General features: G+C 37.7%; 1 protein-coding gene across 5 annotated transcripts in view; it reads right to left on the bottom strand.

Moving 5' to 3' along the window:
• Positions 1 to 22,516, bottom strand: part of Prkg1 (protein kinase cGMP-dependent 1) — a 1,145,204-nt gene that overhangs the window by 4,877 nt on the left and 1,117,811 nt on the right. For all 5 annotated transcript variants that reach the window (XM_040745627.1, XM_040745622.1, XM_040745633.1 and 2 more), the window contains 7 exons: positions 20,673 to 20,812; positions 19,115 to 19,204; positions 14,690 to 14,831; positions 13,345 to 13,508; positions 11,386 to 11,508; positions 11,238 to 11,300; positions 2,548 to 2,614 (listed from right to left, as the gene is read on the bottom strand). In XM_040745627.1, the coding sequence (XP_040601561.1) occupies positions 2,548 to 2,614; positions 11,238 to 11,300; positions 11,386 to 11,508; positions 13,345 to 13,508; positions 14,690 to 14,831; positions 19,115 to 19,204; positions 20,673 to 20,812 (789 nt within the window). The remainder of the gene's footprint in view (positions 1 to 2,547; positions 2,615 to 11,237; positions 11,301 to 11,385; positions 11,509 to 13,344; positions 13,509 to 14,689; positions 14,832 to 19,114; positions 19,205 to 20,672; positions 20,813 to 22,516) is intronic.

Here is a 22,516-nt window from a genome sequence, read left to right as displayed (position 1 = left end):
TATCTTTATGTATCTGAATGACTCAACTTTTATGAAAGAGATCTTCAGTCCCATCCATGATGTTACAAATGCCAGGATTTCAGTCTGTTTATGGAACTGGGGCATTTTATCATGTAAGTTTATAGATTTCCTTTTTCTATTGGGCCATATATTTTTTTCCAAGACAGGGTTTCTCTGTATTGTCTTGGAGCCTGGCCTGGAACTCACTAGGTAGACCAGGCTGGTCTCGAACTCACAGAAATCCACCTGCCTCTGCCTCCTGAGTGCTGGAATTAAAGGCAGGCACCACCAACGCCCGGGCTCTGTTGGGTCATAATTTTATTGTTGTTTTGAGACAGGACTTCACTGGGTAGCCTCTGCTAACCTGGAACTCAATATGTAGACCTGGCTGGCCTTGAATTCCCAGAGATCCATCTGCTTCTGTCTCCTAGCAAGTATTGGAAATGAATGTATGATTGCTAGAATTAAAGGTGTATGACACCACACAAGAAAGTAGGTTTGAATTTTTTAAAGATTTTTATTTATTTATTACTTATTACATATACAGTGTTCTGCCTACATCCCAGAAGAGGATATCAGATTGAATTGTAGATGGTTGTGAGCCACCATGTGGTTGCTGGGAGTTGAACTATGGACCTCTAGAAGAGCAGTCAGTGCTCTTAACCTCTGAGCCATCTCTCCAGCCCCTGGGTTTGAATTTTTAAACACATTTTTAATATCCTTAATTCAATGACAATTTTAGAACATATAGTATGGGATGAATATTTTGCTTTAAATTTGGGGTAATTCTGAGGAATAAAACAGGATGCTTCTTACACTCAGGGGAGTTTATACTGTAGTAATAAATTGTGTAAGTAAAACAAACATCACAGAAAACTATTAGGAATTATAAAAGAATAGCACTATGAGGAAAATTACGAGGTGCCAGGGAAATGTGAGTGGGAATAGAAAAATCTCTTTGCAAAAGCATTACTTTAACTTAAGAGTTGTTGTTCAATAAAGAGGGTACAGGACACACCATGGTCACAAGAGGGTTCTATGTTCCAAAGCTAACAAACTGGCCACCATCACTGGTGCACAAGAGGATAGTGGAATGGGGTAAAACCAGAGAATGAGGCAGAAGCCAGGACATAGGTCCTGAAAGTCCACATGACAGATTTCATATGTTTATTTTAAAAAGTATAATGAAAGGATTCTAAGAAATATGTTTATTCTAAGTATAATGGAAGCTTAGAGATTTATTCTAAACTTGAGCAAAATTCTTCCATATTAATTGAGTAAAGTCTGGTCTTCAGGGCATCAAGCAAAACCCTTGTAACTATCCCCAGTATATAAAAGTCATCCTTGATAAATTAAGGTGAGAAAATTTACATTAAATATTTGGACATTCTAGCTTACTGCATGTTAGGATTTAGGCATTTTACTGGTCAGCTCCCTGTCATCTGGGAAGATGTACATAGACAGTACCCTGCCTAGCCCAGGGTCCTATGGCTGCTAAGTTACTACCGTAGTGTTCATGAAGGTGCAAAGGTCACTTCAAGAGGCAAACTTGGCCCACTGTTGCTCTCTTTCCTGCTGTTCCTCTGAAGGGGCAAACAGGAATTTCCTTGTCTCCTGCTCCCCCCCTCTCTTTCTCTTCTCTCACCCTTGTCCCTTCCCTTTCCCACAATAAAACTTCCCACTCAAACTCCATCTGCCTAGCATGCTTGTTCCTTATCTGCCACCGGATCTGCAAAGGTCCCCATCATGCCATGTTATAACACAGCACACTTACTCTAAAGACAAAACCCTGTGAATGTAACTGGGATCAGTGATGTGAGACATGAGTACAATATTTTTATTTTGCAAACAACAAAGAAATAAATCTTAGAAGAAAGGAAAATGTTTTGATATACAAAGACTCTTGAGTTAGTCCTAGAGATCTGAAGTATATAAACAAACTTCATAGGACTATAAATCTGTCCCTTCCTATTTTGCTAACATGCAGCATGCTGTATTAAACAGGAGCAATGGACTTCATTCAGTTGAAGTATATTTTAGGCTAATATGGTATATACAGTTCAAGTTGCAAACTAGCTACTTAACAGCATGCCCTGCCCCCATTCCCAATAAATTGTATTAGGAGAAGAGAACCTCCTTTCAGATATTAATAGAAGGAGGAAAGAGCATATGGCTTCAAGTCAGGCTGGAGTAGGTGTGAATGTGTGAATGAAGCAGTACTGAAAACGGTTGCTGTAAATTCTGTATACTCTTTTAGCTACAAACACATTTTTATCATGTACCATAACAAAAGCTAGCTTGTCTTCATGGACAAAGTGAATTTGAATTCCAACGAAGAATTTAAAAATATAAAGGTAGATCATACTTGTAATAACCATTCCTAGATTTGTTGCTATTATGTTTGGATTTTAGAATATGTTATCATTTTAATATGGAATTTCATACTATTTATAATCTGATCATAAAACTCTAAAAATAACAAGTCTTTGCTGATTGAAAAAATGCCATCAAGTGTATACCATTTATAAGCTAAAAAAGTCTACTTACACTTGGAATTATGGGAGGTGTCAAGGTGCCTTTTCTTAAGCCTTCCCAATTAAAGCCTTCAAACCATCTAAGAAACAAAAATAAAGACAGTTAAGACAATGCATTTCTGCTATATATTTTCACTACAGCATATTTGATATACCTAATAGGTACAAGGGTCTCATGTAGTCTAGGACAACCTCAATTTTACTCTGTAGGTGATAGCGACTTTGAACTACAGATGTGTTCTACCACATCTGTCTGGCTCTGAATGTTTTTAAAGAGCTTATTTATAAACTGCAAAAAACTTCTAGACTAGTTTAAAATAATTGTATCTAAAAATTTTACACTTAAGTGTAAATTTTAAAATATTTACAATTAAGGTGTAATTGTCAAATTCACACACTAATTTATCATGCAACTTCTTTTGCAATTTCAATTTTGTCTGTCTAAGTTCTTGCACTACCATAATTTAATAAATGTCATAATATGCTGGGGGGAGTCCTTCTGTGTTTATGTCTCTCTTATTGGTTAATGAATAAAACACTGTTGGCCAATAGGGAAACATGATAGGTGGGACTAGGAGGGAAGGAGGATTCTGAGAATGTAGTCAAGAGTAAGAGTCGCCATGTGATCCTGGGAGGAGAAGATGCATCAGGATGGCATCCTCGGAAAGATAAGACCTTATAAAAATATATATTAGTAATTATGGGTTACATCAGAGATAGCCATTAAGAAACCATAGCAAATGGCCAACAGCTTCATAATTAATATAGTGTCTCATGTGTTATTTGGGGACTCAGGCAGCTGGCAGGAAAGAATGCACATTACAATAATATGCTTAGCTCTATGCATCACAAATAATTTTCATCTCTGCCAGGGAATCAATATACCTGTTGCAGTGGGGGTGGAAGGTCAAAGACCAGTTCTACACTGTCACTTGTAAGAGCCTGATGTGTCTTTCAGAGATATCTACCCAGGTAAAAATGGGATTCTTAGCTTTACTGCAGAAAATAATTTCAGGGTGAGTCAGTATGAGGCATAGTGAAAATTGGTTATGAAAATATTTTAACATAGACTTCAGCATGGGGGTTGATAGAAAGAGAAACACCTGTGAAGAGTAAGACTCACCCAAGTAAGCAATGATCTTTTCAAGAGATGGTAAGCTACCCATGTTGGAAATAGCCGTATATATGATTTTGGTGGCTCAAAAGTTAACTAAGAAATATTCTCTCATCCCCTCTTGCCCCTCCTTCTTTTTGGTAAATCAGAGTATAGGGTGGCTGCATAAGTGCCTTGGGTAGGGTCTTAATAATCCTATGTTTACTTCTTGCAAACTGATTGCTTTCTCCAACTCTTTACCTACGGTTGACTTTATTTAACCCTGTTTATAATATTCAAGCAGAAAGCTCTTAGATTAAAGGTGTGTGCTAAGGCTGAACCATACCACAATTAGATAGAGGTTTTTCCAGCAATCACAGTGTAATTAAATATCCTGCAAAACCACAAAGTCCCTTTGATGCCTTCAATCTGTCTATCAGCCACTCTAACTACTGTGCAACTACCATACAATATTAAGTCTAACTGAGGGCTCCAAGTAGGTCCTTGTATCTGTTAATATGCCTGTGAGCCTATTAGCTACCCTATCCACATGCTGCTACTATAGAACTTATAATCTGACCCAGAGCTCCAGGCAGTTCCCTTAGACTCATTCTGTCCCTATGTCTTTTTTATCAGTCACTTTATTCACTGCTCTGCAAAGGCACAATGTAGAGTACAACCAGGAACTCCAACAGCATCTTGAGACCTACACAGCCCATCTGCCCACCTGTGAGTGATACTATCTCTCTATTCTCCACCTCCCCACATACCCTGGAACTCCAGGTAAGTTCTCCCCACCCATTCTGCCTTGGTCACTGCCTAAAAGTCACCTGATACAACACACCACTTCCAAATCATATGAAACCTGATGAACAACTCCAAGTACATTCCCTAGACTAATTGTGCTTGCCATTCTAGTTAGAGCCACCTACCCATTGTGGCCCAGCCACCATCATCAACATTGCATGGAGTCTGACCTGGAACTTCAGTTAGGTTCTCTAGACCCATTCTGCTATCTGGCGTCTATCCGCGACTCTACCTCCATGGTGCCTTGGTGCCACCCTGGTACCATATAGAGTCCAACATGGAACTCCCAGTAGGAACTCTATATCAGCCTACATAACTACCAGTTACCCCACACACCAGGGAGGTTCCTCAGATCCTCTGTGCCTACTCAACTTCAGTCACCCTATCTGCCACATCAGCTGACACTGCTTGGAGTATAACCCAGAACTCCAGGATCCCTAGACCCATTCCACATGCCAGCCTGCCTATCAGTCATCATACCCAGTTCCCTGAGCAGAGTCTGAACTAGAACTCCGGGCAGATCACCAAGATTCCTTTAATTGACCTGGAAGTCAGCCACCCTACCTACTACTTAACAACAGGGGGCAATAGGCAGATCTCTTCAAACGTCTTCTGCCTACACTCCTACCTATCAGCCCCTTTACCCACTGCACCAAGTGGACTACTACAGAGTTATGCAGTGAGAATTCAACACATATTTCAGAGATCAACCCATCAGATGCACGTCTCATGGAGATAGATGTTATTTAGTAAGACAATAAGGAATATTGACTGCCATCAGAGATGCACATCTCATAGACATTTTTTAGCAAGGCAATAAGGAACACTGTGTAGTGATATATTATTCATGATTTATTAAAGCTTGTCTGAGGATTCAGAAAAGCAAAGTCAGCCACAAGCCATAGAAGCCTTTAATTCCAGCAGCCAGAAGCTCAGAGGCGGTGGTACACACCTGTAATCCTAGGACTCAGGATTAAGAGATAGATGGATCTCTGTGAGTCCAAGACTGCCCAGATCTACACAAAAGTGAATCAGTCTAAAAGAGAATTACAGCTCACACCTTTAACCCCAACATTAGGGAAGTATATAAGATAGAAGCATGGTCTCAGAGAGGCATTCATTCTCCAGCCACAGTGAGGAAAGGCTACAGTAGGAGGCTTGGTGAGAGCTCATGGGGACAGGATCAGCTCATTCAGCCTGAGCTAGAAGTGAGAGCTAGTGGCTGGGTGCTTTGCTTTTCTGATATCGAGCTTGAAATTTGAACCCCAATATCAGTCTCTGGGTCATTTATTTATTTGTGTTACAGTACTGCCTTCTGAACATGTTAGCTGTCCTCATTAGAGATTTCTTGTGTGAAGAGCTCTCTCTTTCACATTACAGCTTGGGGATTTTTTTCCTCACAAGCACTGCAGGGTGTTAATTGTTTACTAGGCACATTTTTCCCTATGCATTGTTATATTGGATGGCTGCCCTCATCAGTGCATGATTCTGGCAAAACTCTCTCAACCAGGTCTTTGTATAAACTTAGAAGTCTGTATCCCTTTGCAATCATCTTCCTTGGCAGACAGTTGGTCAGTGTTAGTGTCCACACAAGAGATGCCCAAGGACAAGAATTAAGGCGTGTCTGAAGTTGTTGAGTGATAGCTCTCAGACAGCTAGAGAATAAGTCCTGGATTCAATCTACCAGCAGTTAGGGAAGTGCTGCCCCAAGCTAGCCTCACATTAACCTTAAAGCAAATCCTTAACTCTTTGTACTTATTTTTACCTAGGTCTATTGAAGCAAGAAATTTACTGTGTAATTTTATCCTGAGAGACAGTATAGGGTATAATCCTTAGAGCCAAGAGATTCCTTTTAGCCAGTGAACAGGTGGCGAAATTGCTAACATGAATCAAGCACCGTACACTTCCCCGTTGTTTACATATGTTGACTAGTTACACAACACTCTCTCCACCCACTGTAGAAAAGTGGCACACTGAAAAAAAGATGAATCTTTCATTGTTCCTGATTTTCACTGATTATAACTTTTAGTTTATTTACCTAGTCACATTCATGAAGATAGAAAAGCACATATGTTCCCCTCTTAGATTTCTTAATGACTTAATCTCTCTCTCTCTCTCTCCTCTCCTCTCCTCTCCTCTTCTCTTCTCTTCTCTTCTCTTCTCTTCTCTTCTCTTCTCTTCTCTTCTCTTCTCTCTTTCTCTCCCAATCTCCTTTTCCTTTAAGAAGTTTTTGGAAGCTTAAATCATTCCCACTCTGACCAATAAAGAAAGCTGGCACTTACTACTTTGTGTAAAACTATTTTCCTTTTACTAATTTAAATTAAAACAATCTTATTTTATATAGCAATCCCAGTTCTCTCTCCCTCCATCCTCCCATGCCCACAACTGACCCCCATCTCATCCCTCTTCTGCTCCATAGAAAGGATGAGGCCTTCTATGGGGGATCACCAAAGTCTGTCTCATCATTTGGTCCAGGGCCTAGGTCCTCCCCTATGTGTCTAGGCTGAGAGTGTATCCCTCTTTGGGGAATGGGCTCCCAATGTCCATTCTTACACTAGGTATAAATGCTGTTCCATTACAAGGGGCCCATAGACTTCCCAGGCCTCCTAACTGACACCCCCATGCAGGGAGCTAGTTATGTCCTATGCTGGTTCACCAGCTGCCAGTCTGGGGTTCATGAGCTTCCCCATGTGTAAAACTTTTATCAGTTTCTATGACCCTGAAAAAGTCTAACCTTACATCTGACTAGAGCCAGAGAATTGGTGATTGTAAGTGTTTATAAGCTGGAAAATTGTACAGCACAGTAGAACAGTAAAGAGCACATGAATAGAAATAGCATATTGTGAGAAGATTCTTTTTCTACAGCCCTCAGATTTTAGTTCCTTCAGTTATTGTAGTGTTTCTTTTGAACCCCGAGAGAAGACTTTTAAGGCTGGCTCTTAAACTCCTTCATTAGACTACAACCCATCACTCCATGTATGTTCCCCCAGACCTATTCTGCCCAGTGTGCCTGCCTACTAGTCACCTTACCTACCACTGTATCCTGGCATCATATGGAACCCAACCAGGACTTTTTGGTATGTCCCTCAAACCTATTCCAGCCTCCTGTCTACTAACCACCATGCCCACCACATCCAGTCTGACTCTGCTCCTGGAACTCCAGTAGGTCCAATAGTGCGTCTTCACAAACATGCGTGTATTAGCTACCCTACACTCCACATTGTTACCACAGACTTGTAGGAATCGGTCTATGGGTCCTACCTGAATTTCAGGAAATCTGATACACTATAGGAAGACCAAAGATACAAATTATGGGCGTAGATGAAGAAACCCAGGCCAAAGACATGAAATAGATTTTCAATAAATACATAGAAGAAAATCCCCAAATCTAAGGAAAGAGATGCCCATTAAAGGGCAGGAGGCACAGATAGGCGGGACCAGAAAAGGAACTCTCTGCATCACATGATAACCAAAGCATTAAACATTTTGGCTAACAGAGCCGGGCGGTGGTGGTGCATGCCTTTAATCCCAGCACTCGGGAGGCAGAGGCAGGCGGATCTCTGTGAGTTCGAATGACAGCTTCCAAAACAAAACAGAGAAACCCTGTCTCATAAAAACAAACAAAAAAAAACAACAAAAACAACAACAACAACAAAAACCAAACAAACATTTGGCTAACAGGACAAAGAAAGGTAACCGAAAGTGGCAGACAGAAGAACCAGTCATTCCAAAGGCAAAGCTGTCAGAATAACACTTGACTTTTCAGTGGAGACTTACAAAGACAGAGGACTTGGGCCGACATTCTACAAGTGCTAAAAGAGCACGGATACAAGCCCTAACTAGCTCTACCCTCTTAATGGAATTATGGGCTTTCAGCTCTGATGATGAATGTTTTTGAAGAATGAAGTTGCTCAAGTTTTCTTAACAAAAACTTGCAGTCAACATCAAAGTGTCCTAGAAAACTCTGGACAGGTTAAAAAATGTCAAATTTCTTTACATTATTGGGGCTTTGTTCTTTGCCTTAACCGGCAACTTAGGACCACTTACTAAGTGGACTTGTGTGGTATTGACAAGAATGACCCTAAGCCACAAGAATTCTTATCAGTCCCAGCACTGGGAAGTTTTCATTTAGAAAAGCCTTCTGTCTTTTATGAGGCAGAACAAGACATAGTGTTATGATGACTCCTCTCTTAAAAGCTAGGGGACATTCACAGCTTGCTTCTGCAGCTGGTTTCTACAGTGTGTAAGCAGTTAAGATGCTCACAAGCTGTAGTAGCTGTGGCAATGTTGGTAGATGATAAACAGAAATGGCTTTAATACACCTTTCCCAGAACGAAACTTAAATCTATCCTATACCAAATCAGAGAAGGCGCCATCACAGACTGACTGAAATGACTGGTGAACTCAAGGCAACATAAAACTCTTGTTTCTAACAGCTCAAAAGAAAAGTATTCAGAGACTTTGTGACTCATGCTCCCCTGGGAAGAAAGGCATTAACTGTTCTAGTCATTTATGTCTTTGGGGTTAAAGGATCATAAAGTCTATAATCCAGTAGTCGCAATGTCCCATCTGTTTTGTCTCTACAATCACCAAGAAGGCAAAACTAAGCACCTTACCTTAACTCACTACAAAGGGTTGGCATGCTCTGCGAAAGAGATGGACAATGAAATCTTACTCAAATGCTTCCCTGTCAAGAATATAGGTATCTCCCATGCCTGCTGACAACTTCTCAGGATGGATAGATATCTAATCACACTGACTGAGAGAACTCAAAATGTTATATAATACAGTTGTCCCTCCTGAGACTCCCTAGCCTCAGTGATATTCCAATAACATGCCATTTAAACATGTAAATTCTGTAAAGCTCTAAAAAATTCTCTTCAAAAATGAAATAATAAATAAGTGAGACATCTTAATATTATAACTTCCTAAATCCAGAGATAAGTTCTGCCTTACAAATTCACATGTTTGGCTTCATGTCCTTATGTTTTTAGGCACAGTCAGCATATATACTCAATGGTTGCTACCTTACTCTGTTTTCTTTATAATTTATTTTACACTGGATTCCTTCTTGGAATTGTTCTTTTATGTTTTGCCACATGATCAGTATAGAACTATCAGTACATTTTATGAGAGCCCAAGGGCTCTGACTTTGAAATTCAAAAGGTATCCATGAGGAACTGGAAGTGGAAATATAGGGTGAATACAATCATATTTCATTGTGTACATATGTGAGATTCTCAAAGACTACATTAAAAAAGATGATAAGGACAGTGACCCTCAATATTCTGATAGAAGCACATGGAGAACCCATGTCCTTCATTATTAGAGTGAAGCAATATATATCTGGTAGGCCAGGATTTGTGTCATGACTGAAGTCCAAACTAGGCCAGATGCTGACTTAAGTTTTAATCAGTTGCCAGCGTCACAATAGTCAGATATCTCATGAGTAAAGAGGCTCTGTTGTTTTCATTGCTAATAATAAGTATAACAATCTATATGACACTGTCTTATTTATATGGTGTGTTGTCCCAGGTAATCATACTGTCTCATAGAGATTTCCATGGAATGATTCCTCCAATGTCCAAACTCAGACTTTCTCATCTAATCCTTAGGTATCACAGGTTTAGATTTTAGCTGTCTGGATGCTCAATGTTTGCATCCCTGTTCAGAGCAAAGGCATTTTAAAATATAGACCTTTGAACATTATCTGCTGTTAAGATTAAGGGCTCAAAGTCTCAGAGAGGGAAACCAAGGCAAGACAGAAAGAGAAAAGAGAACATGAGAAGGAGAAGAAAGTTTTCACTCTGGAGTCTGGTCAAAGCCTCCTGCTAAATCAGAACCAAGAGTTCCATCCCAACTAACCATTTGTTAGGATGATTACCTACACAGACCCAATGTTACTTTTTCTACAGTGTTCTTAAAACGCAAGGAATCTGCTTAAGTCTTACATGTACATGGCCTTTCTCCTTTCCCATTTGTAAACTTAAAATTACCTAGGACTCTCACTTTAAAGGCCACGCATAGTAAAAAATGTCTTAATCCCCTTTTGCAACCCTGGTAAGTCATAGTTTTATCTTATCAGATTTTCATCCTATCCCAGGTATCTCTAGAGCAACCTTCTAAACTCATTTGCAAAAATAAGGAAAAAAGGAAGTAAAAAGAATGCTAGCAACCCTTGAATATATAACTTAATAACCATCAAAACTGAGCACATGGCTACTGTTAAGACACACAAGTGTGGCACTTTTGAGAAGCCCACATCTGCACTTGGGTATGTTCTTTTGAGTATTTACATAAGGAATCTCTTCTAATAACTTGAACTCTGCTTCAAAGTCAAGAATACCATTTTCACCTGAGTGAAGACACCCTGAAGAAAAGCTTCAGCTACTCTAAGTGGGACGGACATACAGTTGTGTCCCTGGCTCTCGCATCCTATGGTCACTCATGATTAGAAATATTTATCTATATATCTCTACGCATTTTGCTTTTAATTTAAGAAATAAGGTATGATTTAGGGAGCAATTTTGTTTTCCTTATGCAACAGAGAACAAAGTCTCAAAATTAGAAATATACATATTTTTCTTTGTTCCAAAGGGGTACAACAAATAAATACTGGTAAGTGTTGAGAGAAATAGAGTCAATCAATTGCTGGATATGGATAAGTATAATTTCTAGATACACATAGAAAGATTTATAAAAGGCTAACACTCTCTCTGAATGTTCTACTCTGGGGAAGTAGTAAAAACTTCTACTCTGGGGAAATTTGTCATGCTTTCTCAGTTATAAAAAAGATCACTTACTTGTGTTTTTGAATGTCTTTCACTCCATTTTTCAAATTTCCTAACCTTTCTGATGGGTTGTCCCTAAAAATGAAACAATCGTCATGTGAAAAAAGTTGAATATTTTCACATTATGATCCCTCTAAAATGATGTAGTTCAAATACTTACCTGCATAGTTTTTTAATTAAATTAGCAGCATTTTTTGCAATCTTCTTTGGAAATTCTATCATGTCAATCCCCCGCAGTATGATGTTATAGGTTTTCATAGGGTCTGGGCCTGAGAAAGGTGGGCTGTCAGGAAGAAGACACAGAGATGGTATTTTAGCTGTCTGAATACGAATCAGAAATTTGTTACAGCCACATTCATGACATCAGCTTTTATGTGGGGGAATTGTATTAGCTACCACAATGGAGTGAGATATGCATTATGCTAATGGCAGTGGAATGAAAGTTAGAAAAATAACAAAGCACCCTGGAAGGCTTCACTGGCCCCTTTTTAGCAAAACCACTGATGGATGCAGCTTGTGCAATGGTCCCTCCTTCCCTCTGTTTTCCCTGTGTTTCCCTGTGTTTGTCATTGTGCTGTCTTCAAAACTCTACTGCCTTTTCCACACAGCCTGACTGGTGGCACTTGGGTGATCATAACATGATTATAACTTGACAAATTCTTTCTTTAGAAATTACTCTTTAAATACAGAGTTTATTCCTCTTTGGTAATACATTTTTCTCCTTCCTTCCTTTCTTCCTTCCTTCCTTCTTTCCTTCCTTCCATCCTTCCTTCCTTCCTTCCTTCCTTCCTTCCTTCCTTCCTTCCTTCCTTCCTTCCTTCCTTTCTTTCTTTCTTTCTTCCTTTCTTCCTTTCTTTCATGTATAGTGTTCTGACTGCATGTATCCCTGCAGGCCGGAAGAGGGCACCAGATCTCATTATAGATAGTTGTGAGCCATCATGTGGTTGCTGGAAATTGAACTCAGGATCTCTGGAAACCCAGCTAGTATTCTTAACCACTGAGCCATCTCTCCAGCCCCGGGTAATAAATCTTAAGGATTATTTTATTTTATGACACTGTGCCATCATTATTAGTTCATGTTCTTCACTTTTTAGGCTATGGTATTATTTCCTTTGATTGTGTGTGTTCTTCCATTTCATTCCATATCATTAGCTAGGGAATGCAGCTTTAGTTGCCACTCAAATGGATACACACGCAATGCTGTTTAATCTTCTAGTGTCTGCACTTTATATGGTGTCAGAATGGGATGTCCTTTTCACTCTTTTGAGTTAACGTGCCAGTTTTGATCTTGCTTCAAAAACAATCAAATTCTTAGTCTTTTTGTTATTAATTTAGAATGTTCTAGTTGATGCCTTTTATAGTCATGTTTGTTTTAGAGAACTAAACAATTTATTAGAGATGCCTTTTGTGTATTTTAAAGATGATACAGGCTTAATCTACCTTAAGAGATTCATATAACCCTATAAAATGTTATTTAGTAGAAAATAAGCTATATAATGCCCCAAATATTAATAATCAATATTTGATGAACATGATTCCATGAAATTATTTATATACATGAGTACAGACAAGATAATACTGTATATGCTTTTTTAAATATGCAGATATTTATTCAATTTAACTTTGCTTCAGACAGGGGCAACAAGGAAATGTTAAGCTTTGAGTACATATTTCTTAACAACAATATCAATTCCTAAAATATTGCTTCAAAATAAAGAAACCATCAGAACTTTGAGTGTTGTAATGTCATGCTTCAATTATAAAAATATTTGAGATTATTAATTTTGAATGATGAGAAACAAAAGTATCTGTATCTTTCCTTCCAAGTTAATTTTTACTGACATTGGTACTAAAACAATATTAAATAATATAACATTTACATTCTTTTCAATAACACTTAAAATATTTAATCTAAATTCTAATTAATTAAATTTAAAAACATCACTCCATTTGCCAGTTTCTCTGTGACTGAGACTCTCATTGGGTTCATTATTTTACTGACTTGACCAATCAGTGTTTGTGAGATGGGATCATCTAATCAGAGTGCCTAAGTTGCAGGAGTGCACAGCTAGCTGTCTGAGGTTTATTGTTATTCGCAGTTCCCTGTAAATGTCCATACCTGCCAGTCAGAAGCTCATACATTAGAATTCCTAGTGACCAATAGTCAGCTGAAATATCATGGCCTTTGTTCAGAATGATCTCTGGGGCCACGTATTCTGGAGTCCCACAAAAAGTCCATGTTTTCTTTCCAAATCCTATTTTCTTTGCAAAGCCAAAGTCAACCTTATGGAGAGAGAAAGCAAGACACTTAAGCTATTTATGAATAAGTTGTAGAAAACTATGCAATTAGCTGAGCAGACTAATGATACCAATACGGAAATAAAAGTTATTATATTCCCATCTTCTAAAAGGAACCACATAGTTGCGAACACAGATGCTCTGTTCAAATTCTGTTCCAATGAGTAAAGTGAAACTTGAACATTGATAAAATTGGAACAATTGAAAGAAAATGTTCTTTCTAGAAACACTTTTCTATTTTTCTGCTTCTTTTTTTGCCAATAGTGTTTGTGGCATAGAGAAAATAATTTCTGCTTTAAAGAGGCAGAGATCCAGGTGGGTCATTCTAAAAGTTTCCCCAGACTATACATGCCTTCTTCTGGACAGTATGAAGTTGACAGATCTAGTATTGAATATATGACAAGAAGGTTTACTACTGAAGAATTAGGAGAGTGAGTGACACAGTTAGGAGAGCAATACACCACTCTTGGTAAACAAGCTGATAAAACCAAGTATGTTCTCTTTTTGTGGAACTTTCTGGAGGAGCTGCAGATACAGAAAGCTCCTTTTTGCAAAGTGATTTGGTTTATATGCAAATAGTTACATTCCACTGACACAGATATATTATAAAATCCAAGCCTAGGTAACAATTTCAAAAGTTTACAACTAGAATCAGGTGCCAACAGGTCCAAAGTTCACAGAAGTTGGACATTTTTAAATGAAAGAGCTTCTCTTACACTCTTATAACTGTTTACCAGTTGTTAGTGTTATTGCTGTTAGCACAATGTAGATAATACTACCTCAGAACTCATTCCTCATGAACATTATTTTTAAATATCATATACTAAAATGTTCACTATTTACATTGTATTTAGATGGCAGAAAACTGGATAGAAATACAGACTAATATGTATTAGCGCTTCCAGGTCTAAGAATACATGCCAACAAGGGCATTTCCTAACAGTTGATAGAACCCATGTTTTGTGGGGGGTATTATTAAGTCAAACCTAGCCAATTTAATTTCTCATAAAACTTTACATAATTGGAAAGACATTGTAATTGAAAACTATGACACTAGCACTGCTTTCAAGAAGTCACAATACTGAAGTGGAAAATCAATTTTGTGTTAACAAATGAACATGGTACTTAGAACTTCAGGACATGACCCTTGTGTGAAATACACTGACCAGCTTGGCATAACCTCGATGATCTAGGATGAGATTTTCTGGCTTGAGGTCCCTGTAAATGATTCCTTTGGAATGCAGATAGGCAAATGCTTCTACCACACATGCTGTGTAAAATCTGGTTGTCGAATCTTCAAAAGAACCCCTGAAAACAGAAAATACAATGAACAGTGTATGAGCAATTAATTCTGGAGAAAAACTGGTTCCTGTGTATACGAGTTCATTATATTTCTGCACCAGTGTTGGCTCAGAGGTCAATGTCTAAAAGGCTCCATATTATACGGGTTTCCATTAGAAGTTTTAAAACATCGGAATATCAAGCCAAAGAATTATTACCCTTAAGAGTGGGACAGTTTAATCCTACTTCCTGGAAGGCTCAAGAAGGGATCAGTAACATTGTTTCATGGACTTTGAGGCTTCCTCTAAACAACCCAATGCTATATAAAAAATGCAGAGATTCCCTGCCATGGGCAGAATGAGTCCTACATTAGCACTTGCTTACTAAGTGTTTGCTTTTCAAAGGAGAGATTATTTTCATTAATTAGTTAATTGTTTATTCTTTGTTACTTGGTGTCAAACCCAGTTAGTTCTTTATATATATACTTGGCAAATCCTGCACCATTTAGCCATATCTTTAGTCCAAATAAGTTATATTAAACAGAGATTATTCACCTTCAATGATAAGCATATATGTATAATATCTACAATTAACATACAATTTAAGTATATCAATTTGTTCATGGCTACTTTTAGCAAATTTATATGGATCTTTCTAAATGGTGTAGATATGGTTCTTATCAATGTGAAAATGAAAGAGGCCAGTGTTTACAGAGAACCATGCCATAGAGCTGTAGCACTGCACATATCTTCTCACCAGCTATATGTTAGATCTCTGCAAATTCTGCAATCAAGACAGACAGTATCAGTATTTACCTTCTACACCTTCTCATCAGTAGGAAGAAATGGAACTAAAATACAACTAGAAGAAAAAGTCACTGGAAGGAACTCCAACATTTATGAGAAAGCACTGTGTCTCTCTGTCTCATCTGTAAGTGTACATCTATCTATATGTACATATGCAAGTTTATTGATAAAATAATAATAAAAGAGGGCCTCAAGGTCATTCTTTGCCTCTAGAGCAGAATCTTTCACTTGTTTATTCACTGGACTTAAGGTAAGTATGATCTTTTCTTCTTTCTCAAATAATGAGGGTCAATGGAATAACTTCACAATTTATGGGTGCTTGAAGAACTTTACCAGCTCTTAAATTGGCTGTGATGAAACAGAAGCTACCACAACTTCAGGTGGTGTCCAATAAACAACAGTGCAGGAGCTTGCTCATAGGCAGGTCTTTGATGCCTGCTTGCATTTTGGTGACACTTGCTTCTTTTTAAAAACTGGAGTGAAGTCTAGCAACCTGACCATTTTAATGAGGCTACATATTTACAAAATTCATTTGCAAATCCAAACAGATGTCTCAGATGTCTTGCGGGCCATTTTTAATTAGTACTGGTATGTCCAGCTGTGCAGACTTCATCCCAATTTTTGGGAGACTTAGGCAAGAGGTCAGCCTGGACTGTAGGGAGCCCTTATCTCAAACACAAATTATACAAATAAAATTCAAGATTAAATCAAGCTCTAGGTATGATGACATCTACTCCTCTAAATATCAGAACTTTAGATCGCATTACTAAGAATATACCATTGTGCCAATATACTGAGTGACACAAATGTGAATTTCTAGGGGTGGAGGAAGGTTGTCTGGAAAGAAACACACATTCATAGCAGGGAGTGAGTGGTGTTCCTTAGGCTTTAATTACCCTCCAAAGGGTACAAAACCTAGGTAGACCTACAAATCTGCAATCCTGGGAACTGGAAAAGGTTTAGAGCATTGTTTTGAGTTCCTTTTCTCCTTTGCTCTTAACAAAGTCTTAGCATGTTTGGCTATTAAGAATAGATCATTCTTTGAAAATAAATGCTTTAATTTAAAAATAAACATGTATAAATATATGCAGGTATATATACATTCCATGTTGTATATGCCTTCAATCTGCCTGAACATAGAACATTCCAGAGTAATGCTAATCAAAACAGCACATGACTGGGGTTTTAGAAGACTTCACACTGCATGGTTTGTTTGAATTCAGAGATTGATTATTTTCTTTCTTCAGGAGTAGCTATCCTGGATTTTCAAATTTAGAAGGTCCTAGAAGGCTGGTTTCTTATTCTTTCAACAATCTATATCAAGTATATCCCACATAAAAGCACATGTGTAACCACTTTTAAAGGCTCAAGGAAATCCTTGTTTCAAAGTTTTGAGAAGTTTTTTCATGCCAACAATGTATCAGTAGTGCATTGTTGCACTACTGATCAGGGCCACTGAAAGCAGTCAGAAAGCATAGCATTAGAGTGACTCAAAGTGAAAAATAACAATTAGAATTGATAGTGGCAATATAAATTTGATCTAAATAGAAGTGAAATCTTATTTTAACAACAGTTGAGAGAGTTGCTCAGATAAATAAATCATTCATTTTGTTTAGCTCTTTGAAATAAAGAACTTACGTGTTGACAGCTATATCATTTCATGTCAAACTATGGGAATAGGCTCTTTAGGAGTTGCTTTTTTAGCTAAATAGCATGAAATGACAATTTGATAGAAATAGAGGGTTATATATATTAATTGATGAACTGAAATTAAAATTAAATCACAACATTTACTCAGCTTATCAGAAACTGAATGCCGAGATGTCAGAATGTAACAAAGACAAAATATCTCCTATCAAATGGAGCCAGGCACCACTAATAAGTGACATCAGTCATTAGTGAGAACACAAATCTGAAGTATGTTGTAATATGCAGGCTTATGGACCATTGTAAAATGGGGTAGGTAGGCTATTGGATAGACTGACTCATTTCTTTAGAACACTTTCAATCAGTGCCATCTATTAAGTTACCAAAGAAGAAATTAAATAATAACCCTCCACAAAATGGCCAGGACCTAAACTCTATCCAAAAGACATATGATGAGAAATTGAGGTGGTGTGATTTGAAAAATCATGATTTCTGAAATAAACATGTTATCCAGCAGCAACAAAATGAACAAATAAATAAAAAACCTAACAATCAATATGCAGCCTTACTAGATTAAATTGTATATCAAATACTCATATTGTCACGCATGTCCTATGTCTTATTAACATACTAATGCATTATTATATTCTATTTGATAACATAAATACTAATACATATTTGTTACATTAGCTAATTACAGTTTTAAAGTTTCAAGTTATTAATTATTTATGTTAGAGGGGATCAAATAAAATATGTCTTATCCCATAGAATGAAATAAAAATTTTGAAGAAAAATGTCTTATGAACTAGATGAAAAATTATAATAACTACTAAAGAGTAAACCTGGGAAATATGGGGGATAATTAATACATCAGTATTTAGCTTAGGTCTTAACAGTCCCCACAGCTTGCCTACGTGTATCATCAACTTAATTCTCAATTTTGTGTGTGTGTGTGTGCATGTGTGTGAGTTAAAGTTGCATGAGTGTGCTTTTAATAAAGAATTTTGCCACACAATATTCTGATTTCCAATCATCTCATATGTACTTCTTGTATACCGTCAGGGCAATATTGTCCTTATCATGGCCTTCACAAGAGGAAAAAGTGAACAAACTCACTTAGGTGTTTTTTATTTGTTTGTTCTGAACCATCAGTAGGTCATTTATAGGAAACAACCAAAAAGTATTTGTAGGAAAACAAAGTTGTCTTTAAAACAACAACAACAAAAGTATATAACATGAAAAATAAAGAGAACGAATTGTTACAATTCAGAGAAACAAATGTGTACTCTCTAGCCAAGCTTTACCTTCTGAGGAAGGGCAGAAGGGCAAATACAATTGTTTACATAAAAAGTGCAAAGAAGAGGATTAATTTTCCCCCTAAACTCAGAAACCCCTAATAGACAAGGTAGTTAACTTGCGTTGGTTTTCAAAACAGAGCTATGAAATAGAGAGAAGAAGTAACATAGGGTCACCATCTGAACACCGAGTGATGCAATTAAAGTGACAGGTAATGCAGACTGTAGTTATGATGCAGCTCTCGGTCTCCCCAAGTTAACACACAGTGTGGAATTTGAAGAGTAGAGCTGACAATCACACCTCACAAAGATCTGAGTGGACATACTTTCCTAATGGCCATTTTTAAGGTAGTTTCAACCCATACCAGTGGTTACAAGGTAAGGTTTACATAACTTACAGTAAATTCTATATGCTATTGGCTGTCTCATGTTTACATTTAAAAATACAAGCATACATAAAAATGTAAATATAATTTTATTTGTGATAATGACAGATTCCTCTTGTAGACCATTATGGGCCACTGTTTTCCAAAACACGACAGAAAAGATTTAAATCTCCTACCTATCCCTGAGAATAGTCCAGAGCTCTCCACCTAGGCAAGCTTCCATCAACATGTACAAGTACTTGCTGTCTTTAAATGTCCTGTACAGCCTGTGAACGGTAAACAAGAAAACAAAAGTATGAACATTATTATCTTTAATTTTTTAAAGTTTGGTGAGTTATTTTATTGATACACACACACACATATATAATTATGGATTACAACAAGGTGTTTTAACACTTATATGTGCTGCTTAATAGCTAAGACAGGGTACTAAGCACATGTATCACGTATTTGTAGTACAAAGTTATAGTGAGGTGGAAGGAATTAGTTCTGGTTCAGTTTGCAGGATTAACAATATTGTATTGAAAATTTCAAACTAGATAAAAGAGATAATTTGCAATGCCCTTCTTATAAAAGCCAGTACTCATGTTTCAGTGTTTGAGTTTTGATTGCTAGCTTTGGTATTTTGTGATAAGACATGGGCACTGAAGTCTACAAGAAGTCAGTGTCCCCTGGATAACACAAAGTATAGCTCTAGAAGCTTCTGACTTGTGCTAGTCATAATGAGTACGTGCACATGAGAGTTTCTGGAGGCTCTATCAATTCCTATTTGGCCTTAGCAAGACTTAGTAGTCATAAGCACAAAGTATATAGACATAAAGTATATCATATTTTATAAATATAAATAGTAAACAGTAACTTAAATTTGTATCTTAACTTTCTGTGAGTATTACAGGCAAATTGATTATAACAGTTTATCTTGCCTATAAGAACTTTATTGTTACCTTACTAGTGCTAAGAAAATACTGAGGTAGACAGAGTAGCTGTCATTTCATAAAAGTAACTTACTGGGTCTGGGGAAATAGCTCAGCTGATAAAAGTACCTGCCAGGTAAACATGAGGCTCTGAGTTCAGATCCTTACTACCCCATGAAATCTGGGCATGGTTGTACCCATCTGTAAGCCCAGTCGGTGTTGGGGGTGGAAACAGGCAGAACCTTGAGCTCACTGGACAGCCAGCCCAGCCAAATCAATGAGCTCCATGTTCAGTGAGAGACCATGTCTCAAAAAATAAGGTGCAGTGTGGCTGAAGAAGTCACAGGCGTCAATCTCTGGCTTCCACACATGGTGCATTTAACTGCACACACATCGCATGTTCATGAGTACATGTGAACACACACACACGCAAACACACACACACACACACACTCATACACCACAAACACACAGAAATAAATCCTTCGGAAAATTAACACTAAACAGACTGATTTTGGTAATATTTTCTTGCGTTCTCTGTCTCTTGTGTTCAATGAGGATATTTGCAGAGCTATGACAAAAATGAAATGTTGATGTCTCTTTTGGGAAAAATCCTCCTTTGAGAATATGAGAATATGATTCTCTTTAAAAATTAACATGGAGACAAACTGTTTTATCTTTAGAAAATCAAATGCAATTTTCCCAAGCCTTCCTTGTGAACATGAAATAAATACATTAAGGGTATGCTCAGTGTAAGCGAGGACTGGCCTTGACTTGGCCTTTGGAGCTGGCACATCCGTTGTTAGGGGTATGTCTTTACCTCACAATGAAGTCAGAATGGGCCCCCTGCATGATCTGCTTCTCTGAGCGGATGTGTTCCTGTTGTCTCGTGTCCACAATGTGGCGTTTCTTGAGAATCTTCATCGCGAATGTTTTGGATTCTTCACTTTTCAACTGAACCTTAAAGACAGGCAGAAAGGGCATATGAGTGAGAATCTACAGACAATATTCCAGACTGCACCATTGTCCTCAAATTAACAGACACATACAGGACATAAATGAATCCCAACTACCATGCAAGCACACAGGGTGTCATCCTTGCTAGAGGGACTGAGTTTACAAACTTTGCTGCTTGGGGAATTCTAATCTTAATGTGCTGGGTCATATGAGTGTCAACTATCTACATCCCAAATTAATTTTGTGCCCATATGAATTGGAAAAATATATTTCATGTTTATTTTACTTAAATGAGTCTGAGTGTAATGCATAGTCTTCATTAAAACATATAATTTCCTCTTAAATTCTAATTCATGTGCTGTTGGCAAAGTATGATCATATGATCTCTTGGGATTTTATACTCTTTAAAGTCCTCATCCACAAACATTCTTAGAGTTAAGTATAGTGATTGACCCTGTTCCCTATTGGGACTGGAGATGTATATGCCATAACTGTTATTATCCACTTTATTTTCAAATCTTTTCCTGCCTCCAGTTAAAAAAGATACATATGTAACAAGGTGTTTTTTTTCAATTCTCAAATGGGCTGCAGGTGTGTGTTCATGCTTACAAGAGATTCAACCAAGAGACCTGTAAGACAAGGAAGGGCCACAATGAAGTTAGTAAGTAAGCAGTAGTCAATGTTATCACTGAGTGTTCTCCAGCAGTGAAAATTCACAGCAGTGTTCAACAGCATTATTCAGACCCAAAGAAAGCTTCAGAGATACAGCATAGCATGCCTTGGCTGAAGCATAGCTTGCCCATTCTTGAGTTTTGAATCCTTCGCTGCTTCATCTACAGGGTTAGCGAAGGTTTCTGGTTTTTGTTTGTTTGTTTTGCTTTGCTTTTTGTTTGTTTGTTTTTTCCAGACAGTGTTTCTGTGTGTAGTCCTGGCTGTTTTGGAACTCAGTCTGTAGACGATGATGACCTAGAACTCACAGAGATCTGCCTGCCTCTGCCTCCTGAGTACTGGGATTAAAGCTGTGCACCAGCACTTCTGATGTCATGGTGGTGGTGTTACTAAATTTTTAATTGTTTTGCCTGTGCACAATGATTGTACTCAATTCAGTCTGAGAAGACCTAATACATCAGAAAGAAATGAGAGGACACACTTGACAGTCGGGTTTGCATTACATGACACGTTAAAGGGAAAAAGTGAATACTGTGAAAATGTCTGTAACAGCCAAAGACTCTCTATTTTGTCTGTCTGTGAAACTCCTTAAATGATAGATTAGTATGGCACAAATGAATCTAGTTGCAGTTCATAAGAAAATACAAATGGGGAAACTGACTTGTAAAGGGAATGTGGACAGACTAAGAAGATGGAATGACAAATGGGCTGTTGTGAGAAAAATAAAAATTTAAAGGGAATGAACATTCCAAAGAGAAAGAAAGGTAGTCTTATTCAGAAAACAAAGACAGCACTATCCAGCTCAGATGTATAATTTAGACATTGTTCTCTTTATTGATAACATTGTTTTTCACTTCTGCACAGGGTGGAAAGAGGTCCTCATTTAGAACCACAAGTTTTGGTTCTAATTCTGCCCCTTCTTAGTTTTTTCTTCTCTTGGGCTAATTGCTTATCTGCAGCCAGACCTAGTTCTTGCCAAAGACAACAGTAGAAACTACTGTAGAATCATTGTGATCCTAAAAACACATAGATTTCCTT

Source organism: Mesocricetus auratus, unplaced genomic scaffold (assembly GCF_017639785.1).
Source record: "Mesocricetus auratus isolate SY011 unplaced genomic scaffold, BCM_Maur_2.0 Super-Scaffold_4256, whole genome shotgun sequence".
NCBI classification, from domain to species: Eukaryota; Metazoa; Chordata; class Mammalia; order Rodentia; family Cricetidae; genus Mesocricetus; species Mesocricetus auratus.
This window is presented reverse-complemented; position numbering and strand designations above follow the sequence as displayed.